The sequence below is a fragment of the Siphateles boraxobius genome, unplaced genomic scaffold (assembly GCF_051911475.1).
Source record: "Siphateles boraxobius isolate OS27281-9 unplaced genomic scaffold, OSU_SipBor_1 55, whole genome shotgun sequence".
Lineage (NCBI taxonomy): Eukaryota > Metazoa > Chordata > Actinopteri > Cypriniformes > Leuciscidae > Siphateles > Siphateles boraxobius.
Genome location: NW_027509181.1, coordinates 6,322,781 through 6,350,612, shown reverse-complemented (window position 1 = coordinate 6,350,612; position 27,832 = coordinate 6,322,781). Strand labels below are relative to the sequence as shown.

The window sequence follows — 27,832 nt, the reverse complement described above, 5'->3', positions numbered from 1 at the left end:
CAAGTTGACTAAACTTAATTAAGGTGGCTTGAACAAATTTAAGTAGGATTTTTATTTATTTATTTTTTTACTTTTACCAAGTATTATCCTGATGCCGTGCAGTATTGTGAATTCATAATTCCCGTCTACAAAATTGACCACATTTTCATAAATATGTAGATGATGCCTTTCTAATGAAAACAACTAGACTAGATTTTTGATGGAAGTGTTGTGCAGGTCTTAAATATTTTTATAAAGGTATTCATAGGGCTGGGTATCATAACACAATTTTCGATACCGATACCTTGACTTCGATACCGGTTCCTGATCGATACTTTTTTCGATACCGGTTCCTGATCGATACTTTTTTCGATACCAATTTTATGAAACCAGTTTTAACAATACCTAAAAAAAAAACTTTTTTTTTCAGTCAGTTTGTTGACTTTTTTACACATATTTTGAGTATGTAAAAAAGAACCAATGCTAAAGTTTTCTGTTTCCTAATCATTTAACAACATGTATTCTTTACTTCAATTAGCTCATTTTTCTTAATGCATTGTTTAACAATGAAACTGTGTGTAATGCATTTCAATTCATTTTCATTCAGTCACCTCTGATAACAGATCACTCTAAATTGTAATTTAGACACATGCATTTTCTGTAAAGCTACTTTGAAACGATATGTATTGTGAAAAATGCTATAATAAATGTGAATTGAATTAAATATAGGCTACTGGGGTGCGGGATATATGCCTCGCGCTCAGCACACATGAAGCTTGCCGCAAAGCACTGGCGAAAGTAGCCTAATGATTATGGATGTGTCGGGAAACGATAGCAAGGAGATATTTTAATTGTTTATTAATGAACAATTGTTTACAGTGTGTTGGCAGCAAAGATGATTATTGCGATGCTGACTCGTCATTCCTGCAGTAGTGAACGTGCACGCGCGCCTATATGGATTAGGTAATCAAACTATTTATTTTGAATTGTTTCGTTTAAAAATAGATATATTTTAACCGTATATAGGACTATTCCTCATGTCTGTGAGGCAAGTATCCTATACGCTGAGTTTCGGTTCATTTGTGATGCGCTCCAGTTCTTGCAGTCGAAGACGGATAAACTTTCTACTCTCAAGTGTATTCTGTGCGCTTTTCTTATGATTTACCGTGTTGCCTTCTGACATAGGTAGGTACACTTTTGATCATTTCCACATATTTTCTATCTATCTGGGTTGGGACGCTTACACACACACACACACACTACAGCCTCACGTGCGACGAGCCACGTCTCTAAGCAGCCACGAAAACTAGTGTTTTTCCGCCACAGCCAATCATGCTGCATGCTTATTGTTTCACTGACGTTGACGAGATTAACCACTTAGGTACCGAAACTTGGTACCAAAAAACAAGACCTGTTTCGATACTCGGTAGTATCGAGGCAATTCGGTCGGTACCTAAAAAGTACCGAACTCGAGACCCAGCCCTAGGTATTCAAAAGTTTTAGATTGGAAGTGCTGAAACCTACAGATACCCTGTGTTGGATTGAGACAATATAGTTACTATTGAACAAATTCAGATAAATTATGTGTTTGTTTCAGGTCTGAAACCAGGTCAGAGGAAAGTGATTTTCTGCTGTTTTAAGAGGAATGATAAGAGAGAGGTGAAAGTTGCTCAGTTGGCTGGATCAGTGGCAGAGATGTCGGCGTACCACCATGGAGAGGTGAGGACTGGTTTGGTTCAACTCGCTTGATTCATTGTGCAATGTAAGAACTTTTTGTGTTGGTTTTGTTTTTGAGCAAGACACTGCACCATAATAAATCTGAAAATACATATTCAGAAGATTTGTGCTCAGAACATTTTGTGTTCAGTAATATAACATGATAATCTATCTTTGAGTCTATCAAACTGATGTCATGATGAGGTTAAGCCAATTAACCTGGTAACTTTCACATGATCCAACAAACAATATTTTTCTAGGCAAATTACCTTCTGGTTATATACTGATTTAAAATCATAAGTGATCAAGGTTTAGCTAGTTAGCATGGCCCAAGTTATTTTCCTCATATTTAAATGTTTTTGTCTTCCTTAGGTCTCTCTGATGATGACCATTGTGGGTCTTGCTCAGAACTTTGTGGGCAGTAATAATTTGAACCTGCTTCAGCCTCTGGGTCAGTTTGGCACACGTCTGCATGGAGGCAAAGACTCTGCCAGCCCCAGATACATCTTTACCATGCTCAGGTACACAGACACAGCCAGTGATTATGGCTCTCTACCAGAACCCAGTGAGCTGTCTTCGTGTCAACTAACTACATGGGCTGCATTGAAACCATTATGGAATCTATGGAGCCCTTTTTTTTTTAGCATGTCCAATTTAATCTAACAACATATCTTATGCCAAAGTTTTCAATGTTAACAAATTAAAATTGCATTATTATTAAAATAAAAAATATCTCTTCTCAGTCCGCTCGCTCGTCTACTGTTCCCTGCTATGGATGATAACCTGCTGAAGTATAACTATGATGACAATTTGCGAGTGGAGCCAGAGTGGTACATTCCCATCATCCCTCTGGTGCTGGCTAATGGAGGTGAGGGCATCGGCACAGGATGGGCCAGCCGCATCCCCAATTTTAATCTGCGAGAGATCATCAACAATATTCACCGCCTGCTCAATGGAGAAGAGCCACTTCCCATGGTAAAATAAATGTAACGTTTTTATTACCATAAATGTATAGTGATTTTCATAATGCATGTTGTTGTTGTTCCAAACCAGCATTGATTAACATTACACTCCTAATGCCCACTCCTGTTACGTATAGCTGCCCAGCTATAAGGGGTTCAAGGGCACCATTGATGAACTGGCGAAGAATCAGTATGTTAATAATGGAGAGGTGGCCATCATTGACTCCACGACCATTGAGATCACTGAGCTGCCAATCAAAACCTGGACACAGGTGTGTGACATCTGTTCTTATACTTGTATTACATTTGATATAGTTTTAATGCACAGTCATAGAGCATAAAGCATGTTTCCTTATAGGACTCAAATGTTGACATTTGCCCTCATTTGGTATGCGGCAAGTAGGGGTGGGCAATATTTAGGTTGAAAACCGATAGAAATTTTGGGTTATCATGCCATGGTTACTCACATTATAGCGCAGTTATTTGCATTTAATTATGCATAGTTATAGTTATTGCTACAGTAACTACATGTAATGTGAAACTAGGACACCTTGTAAATGTTACAGAAAATTGTCATTTACTCACCCTTCTCTTTCCAAAAAAAAAGGCTAGTTCATTTTCGAAAGACGCATGATCTTTCAATGGAGGGACATTAATCTCTTAGGCCCTTATTTAAAATATATTGTTTTGTTTTCAAGATGATTGAGTCTTGTTGGTTTGGAAATGACACGAGGAACAAATGACGACACCCATAAATGAATAAACTTTCCATTTAAGCCTTTAGCAGTGTCTGCTAGGATTAAAAATGTATTATACAAATATTCTAATCTTTCATCCACTGCAAATTCATGTTTCATGGTGTTTACAAATTAAATTAAAAATTAGCGAAGTGTTTAACCTCTCAAATGTGATGTAAAGCTGGGTGATGCAGAATATTAAGCAATTTCTTTTCTTTGAAATAAATGATTAATAACAACATCTTTCAGATCTATAAGGAGAATGTGTTGGAGGTGATGCTGAACGGCTCTGAGAAGGTTCCTCCTCTGATCACAGACTATAAGGAGTATCATACGGACACCACAGTGCGTTTTGTCATTAAGATGACAGAAGAGCGCCTGAGAGAGGCGGAGGCAGCTGGACTACACAAAGTCTTCAAGCTACAGAGCCTGCTCACCTGTAACTCCATGGTGAACAAAACACACACACACACACACCACATTTTACACCTCATAACATGCATTCGTTTTTAACCTAATCGTTTTTCACCTCATCGTCCTACAGGTGTTGTTTGATCATGTGGGCAGTCTGAAGAAGTACGAGTCTGTTCAGGACATCTTGAAGGATTTCTTTGAGCTCAGAATGAAGTATTATGTCCTCAGGAAAGACTGGCTTCTAGGAATGCTGGGAGCTGAAAGTGCCAGGCTCTCCAACCAGGCCCGATTCATTCTGGAGAAGATCCAGGGCACGCTGGTCATTGGTGAGACATGCTTTGTTTTCCTTTTTTGTCATTCCTTTCACAAAACACGCAAATGCAGCACGCATTAACAGGCTAGAGCATGTTTTAGAGTTAACTCTTTATACAGCTGGTTCTTAAACTGACTTTAGATAAGCACTTTTTTTTTGGACTACAGGAGACTAGTTTTATAGTTTTCTGCTATAACAGGGTTCCCGCGGATCCTTAAAAAGTCTTAAATTAGATTTTTAAAATTTAAGGCCATAAAAAGTCTTATAAAGTCTTATTTTTACTTATGAAAGGTCTTAAATTTTAGATGACACTTCGACTTAGACATATCTAAATGTTTTCCAAATTAAAACTATCTAATTAGCGTAGTATTATTTTTTATTATTCTATCTTTGTGGATTTGCTTGTTCACGTGACAATTCGCATCACATTCGCGGCCGGCAGAATAACGTCTGTCTCCTGCACGCGAGAGAGGAGAGAAGAAGAAAGTTGGCAAATGTCAGTTCAGTAGTAAGTTCATTCTTTGTGCGTAGGGGTGTGCGATGTGTATTGTCTACTATGATATTGTAATCATTGTTTTAACGATGTACGAGGCACTGTGAGCTGACATCGCATTTGTCTCGTGCTTTCACTGCGTGATGTGTCAGTGCAGTTATAGGTAGGCCTATGTCCCCAAATTAGTTTTTGTCTTATATTTATATTATGTTCTTATATTAGAATATCACATCAGTAAGAGTGCCGTTTTCCCGTGAACAAGTGTGATATTTTGTTATACAATAGTTAAATTAAAAATAAATTAACATTGTGAGTTACTTTTTAGACACCATATTGACAATATCATTTGTTTTCCCTTTATTTCGCTGACGAGAATTTCCAAATGAAACCGTAGCAGAGTCTAATGCAACAGACACCGATGATTTCTTGACTGAAATCCACGTTTTAAACGAGTCATTTTAACGATTCAATGAACAATCACTTGTTTCTTTCCCGAATGAATCAGCCGTTTGAACAAATCGGTTGAATGAATGAATGACTCCCTCAACTCGCTTACGGTATTAAGACAGTGACTTGCTGCCGCCTACTGGCGGTTTTAGTTTCATATTTAAAGTACCCTTTAATTAAAACGTTAAAATTAGAAATCATTTCATATTTAAATATTGAATATGGATTTTTTTTTTAAACTATCTCATAGCTTTATTTATGCAATTGTAAATGGAGTGTAAATATTAATGCCTCTTCTGATGCTGCTTCTGTGTCACCTCTGAACTGCAAAGATGGATTTTGATTGAATGATTTAATTTGACTGGTAACGGTGGTACTGTATAATTATTGTGTAATTAAGTATTATTGTATAAATAAGTATAATTACTGTATAATTTAATTTGAATATTAGTATTTGACATAAAAGGTGATGCAGAACTCTAAATAAGTTTAGAAAAAATGTCCATATATAGGTGAAAATGCCCCTGGAAATCAATTTAAGGTGGCAAATATTGCACGTTAATTAATCATTTCTGTCACTGCTGTGAACTGACCACTGCATAGAATATGAAAAATATGAATATCTTCGTGAGTCTGCTGTCAACAACAGGCCTAAACCAGGCATTGCACCAGCACAAAAACACAATCAGTAAAATATCATCTAATTATTATCAACAAAACGTTTAAAATATCGAGATATATTTTTGTCAATATTGCACACCCCTAATGTACGGTCTTAATTTTGATTGCTTCAAGTCTTAAAAAGGTCTTAAAAAGCCTTAAATTTGACTTTAAAAAGTGTGCAGGAACCCTGAGAAAATTGGGCTTTAAAATATAATAAATCTATTTTATTGATTGGTAAAACACACTATTCCACATCCTGCCCAATTCTGTCCTCAAACAAACCTGCCAACTGAATGCTATGAAAACACACACACACACACACACACACACACACATATATATATATATAAAAATTATAGTGAATATAGCTATATGCAGAAGAGCTATAAAGGCAAATGGACCATTTAAATTCCTACATTAAAAATTAAGATAATAGTAAAGATAATAAAACAAAGTCAGTTTTAACAGATAAGAGGAATTTTCTGCAGGAACACACACATTCACTCTGGACACAGTAAACTTTGTCACTTTATCCTGTAAATGTAAGAAAAGTCTTAGATTTATATTCAATTACATGCTGTAATCCATATGTCAGCAAAATTAAAATTTGAGCTGAATATTGTCTCCCTCTCTAATGCGTTCCATCTGTTTGACGCGTGCGCTGGTGCTCATTCAGTAAAGTCAGAAGTTTAACGCAGACCATCAGGATGAGCCTTTGTGCAAAATGGAAATACTCCTTGGAATTTGTAACACTTACAGAAAAGGATGTAACAAAGTGAAAGTTTTGCACTGAGAAAACATATCGCACATTAAACAGTAGGGATGTGAATTTCTACCAAAAATTGCATTCGAAAATCGGGGAGCAAAAGTCAATTATCGTTCGACAATCAAAAAAAAAAAACGCACTCACAATGACAGAAAGGGAGGCCAATTTCATCTTTAGCAATTTGTCATCAAACAAACTGTTTATTAATTGAACAAGTAACATGTTTTCGTCGTTTTTTTTAACATGCGTAGTTAAAACAGAAGAAAAAAACAATAAGCACGACAGTCCGTTTTTGCATCGCCAAACCAGATGCTCGTTAGATAAAACAAATAATGTCATCATGACATAATCATTTTATGCGAACCTGCCTTGTTACTGCAATAGCCTACTTTTTAAACAAATTAGTTTCAATCAAAACTATTCGTGTGATGCCACTGCGCAATACACACACATTACCGCAGGATGGCGGGTGTTCAAAACGGATAATGTCATCATACTTGTAGTAGTGCTATCGTCGCGTAATAATCTGTTTGGTTTTAAAATGTATTACCTGAATGAAATTAATTCTAATGTATCGTCCTGTGGAATCATTCATTCACAGATATCATACGAAGATGTTCAACTAGATCTTCATCGCTGGCAAAAATATGATGCATTTGCAGATTTGCTTTCACTAGACTAGACTGTAGGCCCACGGCTACTTCATCCAAAGCTCTTGATGTTCTTAAATCTTCCTGTTACGACACCGTGTGTGTGAATTGAAAGCGCTTCAGACGATTCAGTGCGTGCATGAAACTGAACAGATCATTCAAACTGATTCGCGAACCGATTTAGACAGATCTGCCAACTTGTTTGAAGTCTTTGAACAGAATCGACTCAAAAGAGTGATTCATTTGTGAATTGAGCATCGCTCATGCCCATAAAAAAGATACGTAAAGTAACCAGATGCACGCTAGAGGTCTTCACGGGTCCAAAAATTCATGCCAGAACCGGAAGAGACCCGTAATGTGCTACACCGAACCGACCCGGACCAGTCTATTATTTCAAAAGTTGGACCCGGACCTGTGCAGCTCCGAGAAATGCCATAAATGTATTGCCCGGACCCGACCTGGACCCGTCTATTATTTGAAAACTGGACCCGAACCAGGCGGGAAGACACAAACCCGACTGGACCCGATTGTCACATATTATTTCACACAAAATGCGAAAAATAAAACTTTTTGTCTTACCTAATTTTAGTAGCCGTCGTCTCACTTCCTGGTAACGTTACCTGACTGACTGTGATGCATTACAATCCACCGACAAGAAAGTTCTATCAATGTTATTTCTCTCGTTATTCCAAGCTTAATCCACTCATTATTTCAGCTTTAAAAGTCCATTTGATGTCACAGTGATGGATGACAAATGCAACTTTGCACATGTACATTCTGACTCGAGTTGACTTGCATAATAACTTTAACTGTTTGCCCTTTTGAACTATAATAACGATTGCTCGTTCAGTGCCATGGCCGCTGACGTTATTTATTTGCTATCATATCTGTGCTCTGAATTGAGTCTGAATCTGACCACCAAAACTTTAAGATTAAACAAGAAAGACGGTTCATTTATATTATTATAAAAATGGGAGAAAATGTAAAGCGCGGTTTGGCGGAAGCTCTGGTTGCCATAGAAACATGCGCGCTAGCTGGATGGATCAACCTAAAATGTTTTTTAACGCAATTTGAGCGTCATAGAAAACATTTATGTGACAGTTCACCTCAGATTTTGTTGCTGATTTGAATATTATCAATGTATTACACATGTTAAACAGACCCGGGACCTGAAGTAGCCTAATAGATTCGGACCCGACCCGGACCCGGCTGATCATTTAAAATATAGACCCGAACCCGTACGGGTCCCGAGTCGACGGGTCTCGGGTGCACTGTGAAGACCTCTAATGCACGCATCTGTCAAAGCAACTGACAGGGCAAACTAAGTTAAACACTTAATTTTGAAGCTTAAAATAAAGAATTCTCGTGTTTTGGGCGTCTTGGATCACGTACCTTTCCAGCATCAGCAGCTCACAGTGTATCCTCCACTATATTTAGATGCATTTTGTTCATAGAAATGCAGTTATTTGACGTGACTGGCGGAAGTTTTCCATTCACGTTGGGCAGACACAACTAATGACATTTGTTGTCTGTGATTTTCATTGTTTATCAATTTTATTGACTGGTTGTTACTAGGGCTGGGGCGGTATGGATTTTTTCTAACCGCGGTTGAAAAGCAAGATTTTCCCGCGGTATGACGGTAAACCGCTTTAAATAGGACGTGGAAGCGCGGGTGCAATCTCTTGCGCGTGAACTGGAGCTCGTCTCATAAATGAACCGAAACTCGACGTAGGCTGGCCCTAAATGTCTACTTTTAAACAAAATTAAAAACGAAATGATAACATTTTAGTCTACAGTAGCCTAGTCAGGTAAGGTCAGGTTTGCCGATGTGCGTTATAGGCCATTTACTTATTCATATTTATCTCTGGGCGCCGATCGGAGACGGAGTTCACTGCTGATATTCTGGGGATACAACCTAGCCAATATACTAGGGACTTTAGCCTTTAAATATCTTTGCTGTTCTAGAAAGAACACTGATCCAATGCAGCAAAGAGCTTTCTAGCCTCGCGACAGCAGCGCCTCGCATTGCTCATAGACCTCAAAACAGTCAGCGTCGCGGATGCGGTTTCAAAAATTGATCAAAAAACGTTGGTGCGGATGGATGGTGGACAGATGATGAGTTTTGTGATGCGGATGAAATAATAATAGCCCATCCGTGCATCTCTAATACGAATAGAATGTTATTATGTGTCATGGAACATTGCGCTCCTCAACTCGCGAAAGGTCGGATTTGCTCCATCTTTTGATAAGTTTTGTTTAGAAAACCTTGAATCCATGTAAGCCACAATATCATTAGACATAATCCATGTCATTAGAATCAATGAATCCATGTCATTAGACACAACGTGCACACATGTGCAGGCCAAGGCACTTTTTTTTTTTTTTTTTGCGGTGATGACGGTGACGAGCTCAGACCCGCGGTTGGAGTCACGTGACCGTGGTAATGCGGTAACCGTCCCAGCCAGGGCCGGATTAACCATTAGGGCAAATGGGCACCCGGGGAAACTCCCGACTCTCCCGATTTCCTGGTGCCCAGGGCCCCTTAGATGTCGTGGGCCCCTGGGCACCAGGCAATCGGTAGAGTCGGGAGTTTCCCCGGTGGGCCGGTAGTGTTTCGAGGCCGCGAGGGCCGGTCTGATAAAATGTATTCATTGCAAGTTCGCCATGCGCACTTGTGGCGTAAGCGAGGGGAAGAAAACAAATATTTTAGATAACGGAGCGTATATTTGCACTAAGTGCCTAGCTTTTACGCAAAAAGACGCCCTTCACGAAATAATTACAGTGGCGCAGGTCGTAGCGCGTGAAGTGCTAGAAAGCAGCTTTTGATGCGCTCGACCCGAGTTCGAATCCGCCTTTTGCCGAACTCTCTCTTCTCCCTTTTCCCAACACATATGAGATGTAAAATGTATAACCTTACCTTACATAAAGGTCTCTAGCGTTGTATTTTGCAAACAAACTAAAATCGAAACCATGATATGGCTTTGTGCCTTTATAAAACAGCACAAGACTTTAAGAATAGGCATCCTGTTTGTGCTGCGTGATTTAAAGAAAAGTGCGCTCTTTGCTCACGCGATCAGCATGGTTACCTTGTGTTTTCTCCTAAATAAAAGCTCAAGGGTTTATTTCTTGCAAGTGAAGAAATGGGAATAATTATAAATCATTTTCCTGTATTATAGTGTAATGTAGACTAAAATATACTTTTGAAATATTCATTTTCATTTGTATAGTTCATTTATAGGCTATATGGATTTTACGTCATAGGAATAATTATATAAATCATTATTACATTATTATTATAATTGTTTGGCATCCTAAAACACCATTGATAATGTAATGTAGACTGAGACTCTCATAACTAAAAAGATGTTTGAGCCCTCTTTATTTTCCTGGTACAAATCAACGCTTTTTCTTTGTTCAACGAGCAGTGCATGGGTTGAAGCTCGTAATTTTGATCTCTCAAAGAGCACGAGATTGATGCATTTAACCTTAAAATGTACAAAATTTTCTTGCGGGGAAGCATGCCCCCGAACCCCCCTAGAGGCACAGAGGTCCACCCAACATAGTTTTACAAATTCCTATGGCAAAGAATGACCATTTATGAACTTTACTCCAGCATAGTACAACAAGGTTCCTTTAAGTCAGTAAAACTGTAAATGCCATATTAAAATGTCCTTGGACAAAATATACATTTGGCCTGCCTAAGGGGGGGCCTACAAGACATTGTGCCCAGGGGCCTCTGAACTCTTAATACGGCCCTGGTCCCAGCCCTAGTTGTTACAGCACTAGGTTAATATTTCAAAGTGAATGAATACAGCCATAAATATTGGTTTTGTATTAGTTTTATTAAATTTATAGGGTAAAATAGTAAGTGTACTATTATTATTTTATAGTCATAATATATAATCTGACTATTTTTGGCTAAATTGTGCCACCATACAAACAAGCACATCAAATCTGGAGCCTTTAAAGGGGAACTCCGGCGCAAAATGAACCTGGGGTGTAATAACAGTCGAACCACGAACGCCGTGCTACGAGCTGAACTGTGATGGGCTGATCTTACAGTTCAGCTCACTTGGCACGGCGTTAGTGGTTCGGCTGGTCGAGGCTGTTTCCCAAAGATGGCTCCGCGATGGTACTGTGTTTATAAAGTATATTATTATTATTATTAAACTGTCTGTACACTTACAAAGTTCTCAGTGCTTTGGTTTGTATGTAGAGACCCTCATTAAGCTACCGTGTTAGTGTGGGGCTATTTTGAGCCTTGTTAATGGTATTAACTAGCGATTTCCCTTTACTTATTAAATGCCCCATATACTAGCGTTATAAGCTAAACAGTTTTTAGAGATAAAACTCTTTACACTCGATTATCATGAAAACAAATCCCAGAGAACAGTCGACTCGGTACCAATGTGTTATTACGGCCCAGGTTCATTTTGCGCCGGAGTTCTCCTTTAAGAACAAATACACATAAAATCGTGCGACCCTTTATTTTTTTCTAATATCTTTTAATGCTACGTTGCTAAGTAAATGTAAGCATGACAACCTTGTAATGTACATGGGAATATGGATACGCATTGTGAGATCTAAATGTAAATATTGGGGAAATGAGTTTGCCCAATTAAATATCAAATCACATGTTAATCAAGTCAACTTGGAATCTCTATACTTCAATATTTCATTTAACTAGCATATTTTTAGAATAGATCTTTAGGTTTTTGATAATGCTTCTCTTTATTTTTAGAAAATAAACCTAAGAAGGAGCTGATCCGCATGCTTCAGCAGATGGGCTATGACTCTGACCCTGTTAAGGCATGGAAAGAGGCTCAGGAGAAGGTACGCACCACAACCGCCTCGTATTAAATCAAGCTTTTGTTTTCTTCCTTTGACTGTTACCTGCATCACAATCATTTTCATTGTTTGGTAGGATGTTGAGGAGGAAGCTGAGGAGGATGAGGAGAAAGAGGAAGATAAGTCTGGCCCTGATTATAACTATCTTCTCAGCATGCCCATGTGGTTCCTGACCAAAGAAAAGAAAGATGAACTGTGCAGACAAAGAGATGCTAAGGTGACTATGAGTCTGATGGATGAAGACAGAGCAGGTGATTTAGTACAGCAGTGGGGTTTTAAAAGGTTCTCTCACTTTTGTTCTGCAGATGACTGAGTTGAACACGCTCAAGGTGAAGGAGCCCACTGATCTGTGGAAAGAAGATCTGGCAGCTTTTACTGAGGAGCTGGAGGTAAATGAGATGATCATATCACTTTACGGTTTTTACATTTTGGTGTATCCTTTATCTAAAATGACACTTTTTCTGTGTGAAGAAAAGAGATAAGTTGTCATTTCATAAAAATCAGGCCTTCATGTTTTCGAAATTAGTATTTCAATGTATAGCCTATTGATTAGTGATTTAAGTTATCTATTTATGTAAATAGCGTGTAGAACAGAAGGAGATGGAGGCACAGACTGTGATGCCTCAGGTAAAAGGTAAAGTAGGCAAATCTAAAGTGGTGAAGGTAAAGAACGAGACAATGCCCACCCCGCAAGGCCGCCGTGTCATCCCCCGCATCACCAGCACTATGAAGGTTCAGGCCATTAAGAAGGAGGGAGCCAAACGAGGCAAAGCTGCAAAGGTATGTACAGAATGAGATTTGCACGCGTGTATAAAACAGCTTGTTAGAATACCTATCTGAATGGTCACCATCACTAAAAAAGAATGCACTGATATTGTAAAATTACTTTTTAGTTATTTTTTTTTAATTATTTTTTTTAAATAATTTTTTATTTATTCCTGTGATGGCAAAAGTTAATTTTCAGCAGCCATTACTCTAGTCTTCAGTGTTTCATGAACCTTCAGGAATCGTTCTAATATGCTCATTTGTGTGGGACTGTTTAACATTGTCAGTGGTTTTCATAACCAGAAATGATCTTATAAGTTTAGGCAAGGCTGATCCTGAGGGAATACTCGTGTGTATTTTTAGAAAGAGGCTGGTGTGGTGATGAAGATGGAGTTTGATGATGAAGCAGACGTAGCGGCTGATGGCTCTGAGATTGGACTGACTGCTAGACTCACTAAGAAGATCAAGAAAGAGCCTGCCAAAGACAAAAGTAAGAACACCCAGACATTTACTATTTGAAACTGGAGGATGTCTGTGGACTGCTGCTTTTCGGGTCTTCAGAACTATGATCTGTCCTGTAACAGACTGGTTTAGTCACATAATTTACACATCATTCTTTTACAGTCGTTTAAGCCAAGGCAAAAAAGCTATAGTTCATCAGCGTTTTGCTTCCATAGCACATAAAAAAAAAAGAAACTTTGACACTAATATCAACACATTTACTAATAATTATTAATAGGCTCCTATTACTAACTAAAAGCATATAGACTAGACGGTCTTTAGGTCCGAACACAGCACAAATCATCTATGAAAATCAGAGCAGCTTCAAACACATTAACCTGCGTTCTTTGGGCTTATTAAATGAGTAAAGAAACAAATAAGCAAACTATTATTCATGAATCAATATTTTTACTCAATGCAAAATAGAAGTATTTTAAAATTACCTTTAAGTGCAGTAACTCCTAATATTACATGTTTATTTCTTGCAAATGCACATTTGATAGTATCTGATTCTCAAATCATACTCAGTTGTTTCATTGCACTGTTTCTTCTGGTCTCCACGTCAGCGCTGTTTATGGTTTATAACAGAATTCTAAGCAGAATGTGAATGCTTCACTAGATCACATGTAGTGATGTTAATTCTGCAGCGAATTCAAACTGTCACTGGATCTCCCAGTGCTATGTAGTAACGGTGTAGCGTGATTTCTTCCGCTTTTGTTTGTTTGCCGTTTTATGTTTTTCAAATGCAACAGAAATGGCTACTCTTATCAGTTGGGCATTGTGGTGGTTGCAACAGAGCGACCTCTGACAAAATTGTCGCACCGGCAAGAAAAAAGGTTGCCGTCTGGAGCGCAGGTGTAGTACAAAGAAATTCTGATCCTAATGTTTCATCTTGATTATGTGACAGACTCAAAGTCAGGCAAGCAGACCACCCTCACCTTCAAACCGGTCCAGAAGAACCACCCCTGGTCTTCTGAGGAGGAAGAGTCGAAGTCTGATATGGAGTTCATCCCTGAGGAAGTGGCTCCAAGAGAGAAGATGCAGCGCAAGGGTGAGGGTCTTTTTTACACGTACATTTGTGTATGTCGAATGAAGCCATAATATAACCTTATATTTTAAGGGATCTAAAGGTTTTTTTTTCTTTTAGTATAATTCTAAGTGTCTCCGTACAGGTTGTGGTAATAAACTTGAATCACAGCTTTGATCCTAAAACTAAGCATTAGACATATTATTGGGAGATATAGACAACCAAAAAGCAGCAATTCTGATTCAATGTAGTCAATGAAAAGATCACAACTGCAAAAATTGAATCTTTACTCTATTTAGGCCTCTGAATTTTAAGTTATTTTTTCCCCAAGTTTATTATGACGACCATTATGAGTGAAAAGGGTTTATAAACAGCCAAAACGTGTTCATCTAAAGCCCTATTCGGACAGAATTAGCTTTACAAGGGTAGATGGAGTTATGTAATTTTACCACAGGACGTCTAATAATAATGGCCAATTTGCACGGGACAAGATATATCAGTAAAACTAGAGGGGTAACTAGATTTACACACCCCGTCACCCTCCTGTCGTCATGTGTGTATTGTTGCTTCCTGATATCATGTGCCCAAACACATAACCTATATTTAAAACAGTTAAGTCCAGTCAAACAATGTATTAAATAAGTTAAGTAAATTCAGATTGGATTATGTTGGTAATAACCACTTACCTAAGGCTAAAAAAAGTTTTGTGCCTCTAAAAAATGCGCTCCACCACCTTTCTGATCTGAATGCTGTGTAAAACACTGAGTTTTGCCACAGACTTGTCCCACTGCCTAGAACGCAACTGAATATTTTTTCAAGCGCCTCAATACTTGAAAAACCGCAGAAAACGATTTTTAAACAGGAAATGACGGAATATTTACTTGCATATTTACAGCGGGTTTTATATTTTTCCGGGCCTTTTTACAGGAGGTAAAAGTCACCGTAATCTTTACTGACGTTGTCCATAATGATTACTGCAGGGATTAAAGTTCTCCGTCGCTACGACGGATTTCCGTTAATTGCAGCGAGTCTATGACGGATTTCCGTCAATTGCAGGGTTCCCGTCTGTCCTTAATGTCTTAAATTCACTTTTCATAATGTTAAGGCCGTAAATAGGCTTTCATTTCTCAAATAGTGTGATAAATGTCTTAATTTTAGTTTGAATAGGTCTTAAATTAAGGAAAGACGAGGTGTATTCACCCTGCTGAGGGGGATGTGATAAAGCCTGGATCGGAGCGAAAGCAAGTTCCTCTCTCCACTCTAACATTCTGTAATCACTTCGCTTATGGTCCAGTCCGGGTTTTCAATTCCCGCTCACGGAAAAACTGCTCCGTGTTCACTCAATAAATCTTAGTTTTGGAGAAGTGCATGTCAGGCTACAGCTGGTTTGCTGCGGTCCGAATCCGAGCGAGTTTGTTCCCTGCGCCCCCCGCAGCGTTGGTCTGGTTTCACGTTCAACTTAATTCTATCGAACCCTGGTGCGTTTGCGTGCATATTACGTCAGCGCAAACGTGCACGGCCCATGATAGAAAACAGAACGCGGGTCAATATTGACCTGAATATAAATATAAACCTCGGACTTGCGTCCTTGATAGTTCGGACTTGGCAAGTTCGACTCGGGAGAACGAACTCCCGAGGACGCGAGTCCGGTTATTCTGCAAACGGATCCGCGGCGATCTTGGTTTCGTCACTCAGCTCGCTCTGGCTACTCCGGTTATCTCTTTATGTATATTTTAGGCAACAATAAAATGTAATATGGTATAAAATACAACTCTGCCTCTTTTCATCAACAATAAAACGAAATATATACAAAACACCTCTTTTCATTTATAAATGAACATATTATCATAAACATATTACTATTAGGCCTATATGGCCACACAAATGTGGTTCAGACAACGCACATTGATTATCTTCACTCCATATATTTATAACAACACGCAATATAAAACGCAACCCTGCTTCTTTTTGTTTTCATTTTAAAAATATGAAACATTATTGATCATTAAAACTGACAAACTTAACAAACAGAGACAGGGTTGTATCATTTTATTTTATTATGCATGTACACATACAAGAGAATGCATAGTAAAATATATAAAGAATATTTTATATATTTTAGAATATATAACATTACACAACCCTGTTGCTTTTTGTTAAATGTCAGTTTTAATTATCAATAATATCCATAAAAGTATAAGTAGCCTAATATGTAGGCTATAAGAAGCTATACAATGAGAAATAAAGCAAACAATTCAGTCAAACATTAGTCAGCTCTCTAATAGGCTACACAGTTAAAGTTAAATAGCCTAAATATATAAAGTTATGAAACTTCACTTTGCCCTCAGCCAAAACGATTTGCCATTAAACAAACTATATATTAATATAATTTAGCATTGTTTGGTCTTATAAGATAAATAAAAACATGCACTGAAAAGTTATGTAGATGGTTGATTATTTGTCAAGCTAAGTAATTTTTTTTCATAGATTAAAATAGCTTTTAAAATATGCAAACGTGCAATATTAAAGCGGTTTAAAACATATCCCCTTAAAACGATATTGGTCTCGATTATTTAAATAAAGTTAAAGGAATATGACTTGGCCTGAAAAAAAATTTCAGTCAGAAGAATTTTTTTCACTTTAATCCCTGTTACTGAGATGGCACATTCGGACGGCTCTAAAATCATTGAGAGGCTCTTATATTCACTTATGTAGAGCATACAGTATGCGAATAATTGAAATCCATGTAAAAAAATTAAGAAACTGGGAGAACCATATTTAACCAGTGAATTTTAGAACTCAAGCTAATACTTTTTGCGTGTCCTTGCAGCTGCTGCTGAAAAGAAGTACAGTCTGTCAAGCAGTGAGGATGAGTTTGATGACTGGACGAAGAGCAGTAAGCAGAAGTGCGCTGCTGTTATTGACGATGACTCCTTCATCCCTGAACCCAGCGATGCACCTGACAGTGACGTAGACTCCCCTCCTCCCGCACCTGTTGTGTAAGACTGACATGACTTGCTTTTTACTTCACAGATCTTGTCTATTCTCAATTACATCTTTTAAAACTCTCCTTGATTCTTTCAGGAAAAAAGCTCCAGCGAAAGCCAGCAAACCAAAGGCAGAGAAAGCTGAAACCGGCAGCAAGTCCAGCTGTAAGTACCACACAATTCTCTGCCCATCACAGATCATTCTTTAGCTTTGTCTGTAACATCACCTGCCAGCTGGTTTATATGTTCACTGTGCTTGTTAAATTAGCTCTTTCTGAGACCGGCCAAGAGCCAGCTCCTAAACCTGTGAAAAAATCAGCTGAAGGAGCCGCCAGGAAACCTGCCGCAAAAAAGACAAGTGCTGCTTCGAAGAAGAAAGCAACAGGTACTAGAATGTTAACATTTTCAGAGAATGATTAAAATTCTTTGATAAATACCTGGTTTCAGTAATAAAATGGCATGTACTTGGTAATACTGAATATCAGTATAGATAATTTTCTTAAATCACTTTCTTTCTTTTAAATCTTTCTAGACACAAAACAGCCCTCAATCCTTGATGTGCTCTCCAAGACAAGTCCTAAAAAAGCCAAAGCAACCAAGAAGCCGACTGCTCTCAAACTATCTTCCACTGACTCGGAAGACGCAGCCGCTGCTGTAGTTGAGAAGAAACCAGCCAAGAAGAGGAAGACTGCTCTGAGCAGTGACCAATCAGACAGCTCGGACTCAGACAGTGGCAATCTCATGGCTCGCCTCAAGGGCAAAAGCACTGCTGGAAAGGTAGTTTAGCACTTTACTGTTGAGGAAAATTAGCATTTTAATTAAGACCAGCTGTATCATATTTGATATGCAAACTTTCTAAAGCCTCTAAATTATCAATAACTGTGGTACACAATCTACAATCAATGCGTGACACTTGAGAGCCCTGATTTCGTAACAATGTCCGTTATGATGTTGTTAGACATGATGAGCGCAATTTGCAAACTATTATGATAAATTTTAACAATTTACACTATTTACAACATGTAGGCTTATTTATGTCCTGATAAATATGTGAGATATTGACAACTGTTCTCATGATAATCGCAGGAATCAACTTTAACAGTGAAAGACTGAGCGAGTGGGACTCTTGTCCGGTTCCTCGTGCTGTCAGATTCTCGTTACCTTTTTCTAGACTCTTCCGACCGCGCTTTACCTCGTTTTTTTCGCCATTCTGAAAACGCAGGTCCGATGCTTACTCGTGTCTGACTCCTCGCTCGGTCAGTCTGCCATTTCCTCTTTCTCTGTTCCTCCGACAATGCTTTTCTAGCTTTCTGCTTCTTATATGCCAGCTTTGCCATGGGACGATAGTTGTTCTTATAGCTAGCCATATCCTGGATGGGGGCGTGTACGCATGCAGTGCCGTAAAGCAATTCGTTACCTCGCGAGACCTGATATCACACGATACTTCCTAACACTGAAGCCGGCGGCCCGCCGGCCCAAAGTTGCAAGGGTGGTTTTGCGGCTCACAGGCATCAGGGGGGTGCGAGACGGGCACCATTCAACACGAAATCAGTAATATAAACATTAAAATGACTCCAAAGCTGTTCGGTTAAGGTAAAAAAGTTACTTAGTTCTGCTTTAACGTTAACTGACGAGAGAGCGCAATTCTGTTGAATGCTCTTGATTGCTGATCGTTCACTCAGCACGTGTTATTTGAATGAATACTAAATCGTATATTTAAGTAAAGTAAAACATGAACTGTTACCTGATTTATGTATAACGAGTGATTCCCTACATTATTACTGGACGTTTGCAGTCAAGAAGTTCCATGCACGCAAACATCAGCGCACGCCCTGCAAACCTGCGTCTCCGCGCGGGAATACTGAATTAAATTGTCTTTCACGTCTTGCGCTTGTACGGACGAATTTACACAAAATTATGTAAAAATGCCCGTCTTGGCGAGTATCCTAGTAAACAAAGTCAGTTATATCTCAAGTGAAGTAGCCATGTTCAAATGGGGTCTTAAAGGGGCAGCAGTTTAACAAACCCACTGCTGTTTTAATGTTAATCAAACAATGGACATATACATTACTCACTGCTCTTGACTAAATAAGACTACCCTTTTCAACTTTACAAAAATATCCATCTATATTTAATTTATCCAGTAATGAATATGAAATTTTTACACATTTTATTACTTTTCTGTACCTGTTAGATATACCAAAAAACTCTAAAAACACTGTTTATTTCATTTGTAGCATTTCTTTGTTCTATGTATTTATTTGTAAGTTGATTATTCGTTCTGATTTTGTTGCTGGCTGCTTACCTTTAATGTTTTAAATTCACGTTAATTAGGCTGGCAGTTTTTGTTGTAGTATCAAAATTTGATTAAATAATTGATATTTCACTGATGTCTAAACATTTGTACCACCGACCCAATCCTCAGCACTGACCCTTCTGGAGCTGCTCTAGTCTAAATATGTGCTGTGCATTCAATGAAAGATAAAATATGATAGAGCAATAGAATGTACAGTAACAGAAGCTCATACAATGCATTTTAGGAGGCTTAATTAAGCATGAAAATACTTGAAAGAAATGTATATTTGATGAACAAATTAAGCCAACTAATATGATTTATATTCTTTTGGTTTATCTACTAATACATTTAAAAATGACAAATGCAGTGAAAATTCAGGGATCCGTTACGGTATTGGTATCTCGTTCTGCAAAAAGTGGTATCGGTGCATCCCTAATTCAAAATATTGTGATTTTTTTTTGTTTTTGTTGAAAAAATACAATTGTTTCACGCTAAATCAACGCCGCAGTCCGTCTGAGATATAGAGCTATTTTTCATGGCTATGAGCATGATATTAAGTATATGATAAGTATATAATACAACTTTCATTCTTCAGATCAATCATATATTTTAATGGGAAAAAAATCAGTTTCAATATCCTTTTAATGATTAAGGGGATTTCCCATGCCTGACATCGCTCGTCAGTGGATTGACCTCGATGAAGTGAAACATCAGATACCATATATATATTTAATTTGATTTAAAAAAAATAATATAAATACAAATAATAATAATAATATAAATTCAAATAATAATAAAGATATTGTTTGATAAGTGCTGATTGAAGTCCTTGAAATCCTAAAAAGTAGTGCTTAAAGTCCTTGAAAGTCCTGGAATTTCATTTGACAGAGTCTGTATGAACCCTGAACAAATCTCATAATTTTTAATCGGAGTGAAAACAAATATTCTGATTAAATTTATTTAAAAATTAAAAAAATGGCATGCAGCATTCAAAAAGTGAAACTGTTAGTAATGAAGTAAAAATTTTTGTAAAGCAGTTTATTTGCATTGAGTAAAGTACAAGCATTAAAGGGATAGTTCACCCAAAAATGAAAATTAGCCCATGATTTACTCACCCTGAAGCCATCCTAGGTGTATATGACATTCTTCAGAGTTATATAAAAAAAAATGTCCTGGCTCTTCCGAGCTTTATAGGAGTAGCGTAAGCTTTAACGCCTCTCGAGGTTCAAACAAACTCAAGCTCCTCTGACATTTCTCTTAAAAAAAAAAAATTCGTTTTAGACTTATAATTCGTGACTGATGTAAATCATAGGGTAATTTTAAATTTTTGGGTGAACTATCCCTTTAAAACCATGATACATTGATTTATTGAAATGCTTGTTTAATCATTTCATTTCCCATTTCAGAAAGCGAAGAGCTGGGATGATGACGACAGCTTTCAGCTAGAAGAGAAGATCGTGACGTCTGCAGCTCCCAGGAGTCGAGCTGCACGCACCACCAAACCTGTGACCTACGCTCTAGACTCAGAGTCTGATGACTATTAAATGTTATGAAATAAGCCTGCATTCATTATATTCAGACCTGTTCGATTTTTCTTTTATTGGAAAAAGATGTTTTTTTAAAAGAAAAATAAACTTTAAAGCAAGTTAGTTTTAACTTTAATGCAGAAAGCCTAATTTATATTGGCTCTTTTAAAAAAAAAGTCTGACAAAGAAACCTGGTCAATACGTGTTTCTTGTTAGTTTCTCACCTTGTTCACCTTGTTCATTGTTTTTTATACCTGTTGTCCTGTCTTGTAAATATTTTATATGTTCTCTTTTTTTTTTTTTCAAAGCTTGTAATAAATTCTTCAATTGGGATTTGTTTGACTGGTTTTTGAGGAGGCTATTGACTGCAGTTAGTTGCTATTACTATTTGTACTGTTGGTTTCTCCTTTTTCCTGCAACCACTTCCTGCTCACACATGAGTTACATAATCGGATTACTTTTTTCGTTAACACTTTATAATAAGGTTCATTGTTAACATTAGTTAACTATTTTAGTTAACATGAACTATGAATGAACATTACTTATACAGCATTTATTAATTTTAGTTAATTTCAACATTTACTTATCAATATTAGAATCTGAAGTTGTATTTATTAAGAATAGTTAATGCACTGTGAACTAACATGGACAATGAAAGATTAATAAATACTGTAACAAATGTATTGTTCATGTTAGGTAATTAATTAACCTTATTGTAAAGTGTTACCCTTTTTTCAAGTAACTAATAAATTGACGCATGATGGTTTTTGTAGTTCTAGAATGTGAGCATGCATTTACTCTTCTCTGCAGCTTTCAGTATTTCTCATGAATAAAAACAGTGAAATGCAAACTGAATATTACGCCAACCTGCAGAAAACTTTAAATAACAAATATACTTTACTCTCCTTTTTTGAGCCAATGTCTTTGCTGCTGACCGATGAGCCAATTCAACCATTCTAATAAGCAAAATGACATTTGTGTTTTGTTTTTATTGCTAAAGTAAGTTCCTTTATACTTTGTCTTATTCTTCCGCAATCCAGATTTGGCAGCACAACTCAAAGCGCCCTCTACTGTACAGGTGTGAATGTTCATTTCACATATGGTGTGAAAGGGCCTTTACAAAAACGTTTTATTTATTAAAATACAAGCAAGCCCAGTTCAGGTGGGAAAAAGTAACATTATTTTCCATAAAAAGGAAAGCAATTAGTTTATTAGGGGAGTGTAACAATATTTAATGCGTTCCTTTTATAAGTAACTTTCTCCAACACTGCTTGATACTGTACATGAAACTCCTAATCTACAAGAATATCTTAGCAGGTTCAGGTGTGTTGATCCGGGTTGGAGCTGAACTTTGCTGGAGGGTAGATCTCCAGGAACAGGACTGGGCACCCCTGGTATACACAATGTCAATTAATTACAGAAAAGCATACTGTGGCTATTCTAAAGTCTTTAAATACAAGATTAGGTTTAGTCCTCTCTAATCATTCCATCCTCTACAATCCAATCCAGGATTTGAAACTGTAATAAGCAGGATATTGCCGTTAAATAATGCTCTTGTTACAAGACAAAGATGTTTGTCAGCATGACCCTGTTTATTTGCAATACCTCACTGTAGACAGGAGATGGTAGAATTGTCTCATTTTCTCACAACAGTGTTTTGAGAAAATGAGTGAAGTGTTTTTCACTTTCTCCTTTTTGTCTTTTGTACTTCCCTGCTATAGGCAATTGTGTAGCTGTTCATAAATGCGAATTTAACCCTAAAAGTCATACGTGGGTCAAAATCACTGATCTATATAAATTTATATAGATCAGTGGTCAAAATTCACTCTTATCATCAGACATTGCAGAAATTTCTCAATTAGGCTACAGTATCGTTGATCATGTGACAAAAAATGCTTTTTACAAAAAGGAGTTGGACAGGTTTATAGTGAGAAAGTCAATAAAATAAAAAACAAATTTTTCAACAGCCCCCCTAAGCCCCAATGAAGTACTACTGTGTCCCAGTAAAATATTTCTGATAAATCCTTGTCCTGATATATTACTGCATATCAACCAAGACTGAGGTTCATTTTAGCGCAACAAACTTCCGTATTCTTTAAAGCAGGTTGCATCACTGCTATTTCAGGTCTTTTGTACGTGCTTGGTTAAATATAAAGCAGAGTTTCTCAAAATGCATTCAAGGGAGCGAGCAAAGATGAGCATGACTGATATCCATTGCATATGTGGACTGAGGACTTAAACACACCAATACACATTTTATTTTAGGCCTAATTAGATTCGATCCATTGATAAGTGTTAGTATAGCAATGAGCTTCTTACACAATTTGCATAGGCCTATAGAGCAACCCAGCTGCATGTTCACAGAACGATAACGTTCTGACAAAGTTAAGGGATAGTTCGCCCTGTCAAAATTTCTGTCACAATTTACTCACCCTTAGGTTGTTCCAAACTTGTATTCATTTATTTATTTTGAATAAATGAATACAAAAACGTTTGTTTGCATTTTGTTTTGTGATTTCACCGAAATGAATAGTCTCAAAACAGCGTTAAGGCCATTGACGGAAGCGTTTGTCTGTGTGAACACTGTGAAGTGTGTGTACGAGCCCCTAGGGAACGCTGTTGCCTTCTGCCACTGATAACACTCAGCATTATTTCAAAAACAACACATTCCACGATTTGCACACATGCACCCACATAAAGTCACTATCAGACATGACCTTAGTTGCAAAATCATATAGGATTTATTGGTCAGTAGGCCTACTACAACTTATCAACTTCAACAGGCATCTCTTTGTGTTTGTGATGTGAAGTCTCTGAGTGGCGTCTTAACATATATAATTCGAGGGCGAGATATGCCTTGCAATATTTTCATGTCTTTAAAACACCGTCTACACCAGAGGTACTGCTCTGCAACAGCTTGATGAGGCTGTCTACACCGGATGCATCAAAGTGAAGGTTGCATATGTGTCCTTCCTTTGTGTCAGAAGTTACACAAGTGCAGAGATAGAGCATCAGTTTGTTAGACATTTTATCGTGTCACATCACACCACATCCAGTGTTGACAGAATCACTAATCATAATGGGTTCTATTTGTTTTTGATCATGCCGCTCACATCTGGTGTAGGCACGTTGTTCTGGTAGTTGTGACGTTTGAAGTAGATTCTTTGTCTGGTTTACGTTTACCTGCCACTGGCAGTCCTTGCCCATGCTTAATGCAGAACCAGGCATCATTCATTTTTACACGGCTCCCTGCAATACTCAATTCTGATTCTTCAATCAGTAATTCACGCCATCTAGCGGTCTGTTATTCCACGGCAACAACTGCTACAACTGATAACAGACCAATCAAGTGGGTAGGCCTACTGCGAAAAATCTTGAGGCAATAAAATGTCAAAATAATATTTTTTGTTCAGTTGTTGGCAAGTAACCGATAATGTGTGGAATAATTTCACAGTGGGGTCTTGTATCACCCTGAAGAGGTTTCTTCTGCATAACAATCTGCTGACTGTACACTATTCCTTAGCCTTTGCCGCGCCCTCCTTTTTATAACTCATTTTTTTATATAGAAATCTGCCGCTGTAGTTCAGCTTTTGCAAAAGCATTGGAGCTGGGTTTCATATTACTGGGTTAAAAGCAATGATATCCCCCCTTCCAAATTACAAGTGTGAAATCTCTAACCCGGGGTAAAAAGTTCAGAACAATGATATTGTGGGGTTAAGCACAGTGTGAAAATCTCTGTAATGGATTAGTGTCATAGGTTGTTTATAGCTTTATTGTAGATTTATAGATTACTTAAAGAAAATAAATCTCTCTCTCTCTCTCTCTCTCTCTCTCTCTTTCAGACACACACACACACACACACTCTTGTATATGTGGTTTACGGGGACTCCGTGGGTGCAATATATTTTTTACAAAAGAAACTGTATATTCTATCCCCTTACACTAACCCTACCTCTAAACCCACCCATCACAGAAAAAATGTAGTACTGTACTTAGTACTGTATGTTTTTAAGACATTTGGGAAGTTTACATTGTTATACCCTTGTCAATTATACTCTTGTCTGTCCTCATAAACCATATAGGAACACACACACACACACACACACACACACACACACACACACACACACACACACACACACACACACACACACACACACACACACACACACACACACACACACACACACACACACACACACACATGTGTCTGTGCCTGCGGGTATGTAGCCACATGTATGCAGATTAGGTTCTTGTATTCCTTTGATCTGCATAAAGGGAATTATAGATGGCTCTTACGTAACTGTTCTCCTGCCCATAGAGGAAAAAAGATTAACGTCTCAAACTTTATTCTGCTTTACTTACAGTGTTTTCCTCTCTCCCTCTCTGAAGCCCGGCAGGCTTGTGTGCGGTGTGGAGCTGTGTCTGTATATAGGTCAACTCACTCAACGAGTGATTCTCTGCATGGAGAAAAGGAACAGATTGGAGCAGTGGGAAAATATAGGTGCCGGTACACCCCTTCTTCTGCATACATATGAGGGTATAGAAGAGAGGCAGATTTCAGCAAACTAAACTGTACATTAACCCCCCACCCACCCAAAAAAGTTTATTTATTGATTAATATTTGTTTTCATTTACTCACAATGCTGATGTATTTTCATCTTGATAGCACTAATATATAGACTATATTTGCTTGATAATGGTGTTTACAATACACAGGGCTACTATAATATGCAACAACAAAAAAACAAGATACTGGTTTTGCCAATGTTTGCGATGTTTAATGTTTTAAAGATATGTACGTTTTGTACTAATCAGCGAAGTTACTGTTTCCGTGGAAACAGCAATCATGAAAAAATAGATCAGCAGTGACTGTCGCTCCCATGATACATTACGAATGACACAATATATATATATATATATATATATATATATTAGTGACTACATAAATTCTTTTTATTACAGTTATTTTGTCAACTGCAATCACTCATAAAAGGTGATTGATCTTGGGCCTGGTTGATTTGATCAATTTCTTACAATTCCTTGATGAAGCATTTATTGTGTATACAATTCCCTCTGGAAAATGAGAATGGGAAAACAACACTATTAGGACAAAGGCCACTGAACCCCTACACCTCATGTGTGTAAAAACAATTAAATATCAGAATAATGGCAATAGTCAAACTTTGAATAGTCATGCCCTTGGACCGTTGGCTGAATGTCTGATGCATAAGGCACACAAAAATGGGAATCACTTCTGGAATTTCAAAGTCATCTTCTGATTTGTTAAAGTCTACAGGACAGGATGCCGAACACAAAGTTTTATATAAAGTTTCATTTAGCTTGCCACAGAGAATAAAGGAAGTGAAACTGTATTTACATCTTTTCAAACATTCTCTAATATGGATGACTCAAGTATCATCTATGTTTGAGTTTCAAATGAATGCATTTTGTCAAGTGGAATTAACTTTTACAGATACTGTACCTCGTGTTAGGACACTGTCAATCGGAACACAGCTGTAGTTTTATGTAAAAGCAGAGGCTCTAGGCATGTGAAGGGGGTGGATTTACAATCCCTCTTCTTGTATCATAAAATGAATTGGAAATCGTAGTTTTCTTAAAACCAGTTTATCCATTTCTGGTATTTATGTTACAGGCAATGTCTATATTTGATGTCTGAGAGGTGTCTGGCCCACGTCAGGAATGCAGTAACAGTGTTTACTCATTTACCCTGGTTTCCAGAGGATAAATATCTGCTTGTTTTGTAATTAATTATTTTGCTCATACAACCAAATTAAACAAAGAGTTACATTTTTAAGAAAGATAATTGTCTCTAAACTTTATTCTGCTCTTCTCATTATAGCTGTATGAGACATGTAAGACAACTGTGTGTAAAGTCATGAAGGTCAGTAATGTATCCACTAACACATATGCATACTGAGCACGTGTAATTCTTTTTAGGATTTATAGCACCATTGGTCACTCTATGTTGTGTAGAAGTGTGTATCATGCTCTGTGTGGATGTAGTTTTCATGTTCTGTTCCAGTGAAGTCCTGACAAAACTCAGCCTTGAAGGTAAAATGTTTTATCTATGTGCTTGCAGGGATTCTTTACATTTTTAGAGGCATGTAACCATGCCAAAGAAATAGTCTCTAGGAGAGTTTAACAGTGTCCCAGATGAGAAGAGTCCTTCTACAATTTAAGACTCACCTTACCGAAATTTTCTTACGTATATAGAACGAAGTGTGTCCAAGATAATGCCTTTAAATGACCTAATTTGTGTAAAGAACCTCCAGGGCCCTATGCTGATTTCCTAAAATAGTTTGCGGATTTTCTCTCAGACCTATAATTGGTCAATATCAATAAAGCATTGATTGTTGGAGACCTTAACTTTCACGTAGATAATAAAAATGATGCGTTAGGGGTTGCGTTTACAGGTTTACTAAACTCCTTTTGGGGTCAAGCAAAAAGTCACTAGACCCACTCATCGTTTTAATCATATGATTAGATTAAATTATATTACATGGGATATTTTACTGCAAAGTGATGAGGTCACTGATCACTAGCTTGTAACGTGCATACTGCGTACTGCTGAAATTTGCCATATAGCGCCACATTATCGACTAGATAGAACAATTATCCCAACCACTACAGATAGATTCACAAACACCCTGCCTGATCTATCTCATCTGCTCAGTGTCAAACACATAAATGAACTAGCAGTAAGGACACCATTTTCTTT

General features: G+C 37.6%; 1 protein-coding gene across 1 annotated transcript in view; it reads left to right on the top strand.

Moving 5' to 3' along the window:
* top2a (DNA topoisomerase II alpha) overlaps positions 1-21,423 on the top strand; it is a 59,569-nt gene extending 38,146 nt beyond the window's left edge. Inside the window, exons 19-35 of the mRNA XM_077205950.1 lie at positions 1,577-1,698; positions 2,068-2,216; positions 2,439-2,670; positions 2,795-2,929; positions 3,644-3,844; positions 3,939-4,134; positions 11,882-11,973; positions 12,065-12,205; positions 12,294-12,377; positions 12,571-12,768; positions 13,117-13,243; positions 14,162-14,305; positions 17,112-17,280; positions 17,366-17,433; positions 17,537-17,653; positions 17,801-18,045; positions 20,971-21,423. Of these exons, the coding sequence (XP_077062065.1) occupies positions 1,577-1,698; positions 2,068-2,216; positions 2,439-2,670; positions 2,795-2,929; positions 3,644-3,844; positions 3,939-4,134; positions 11,882-11,973; positions 12,065-12,205; positions 12,294-12,377; positions 12,571-12,768; positions 13,117-13,243; positions 14,162-14,305; positions 17,112-17,280; positions 17,366-17,433; positions 17,537-17,653; positions 17,801-18,045; positions 20,971-21,108 (2,558 nt within the window). The 3' untranslated portion in view covers positions 21,109-21,423. The remainder of the gene's footprint in view (positions 1-1,576; positions 1,699-2,067; positions 2,217-2,438; positions 2,671-2,794; positions 2,930-3,643; positions 3,845-3,938; positions 4,135-11,881; positions 11,974-12,064; positions 12,206-12,293; positions 12,378-12,570; positions 12,769-13,116; positions 13,244-14,161; positions 14,306-17,111; positions 17,281-17,365; positions 17,434-17,536; positions 17,654-17,800; positions 18,046-20,970) is intronic.
* Positions 21,424-27,832: the final 6,409 nt, after the last annotated feature.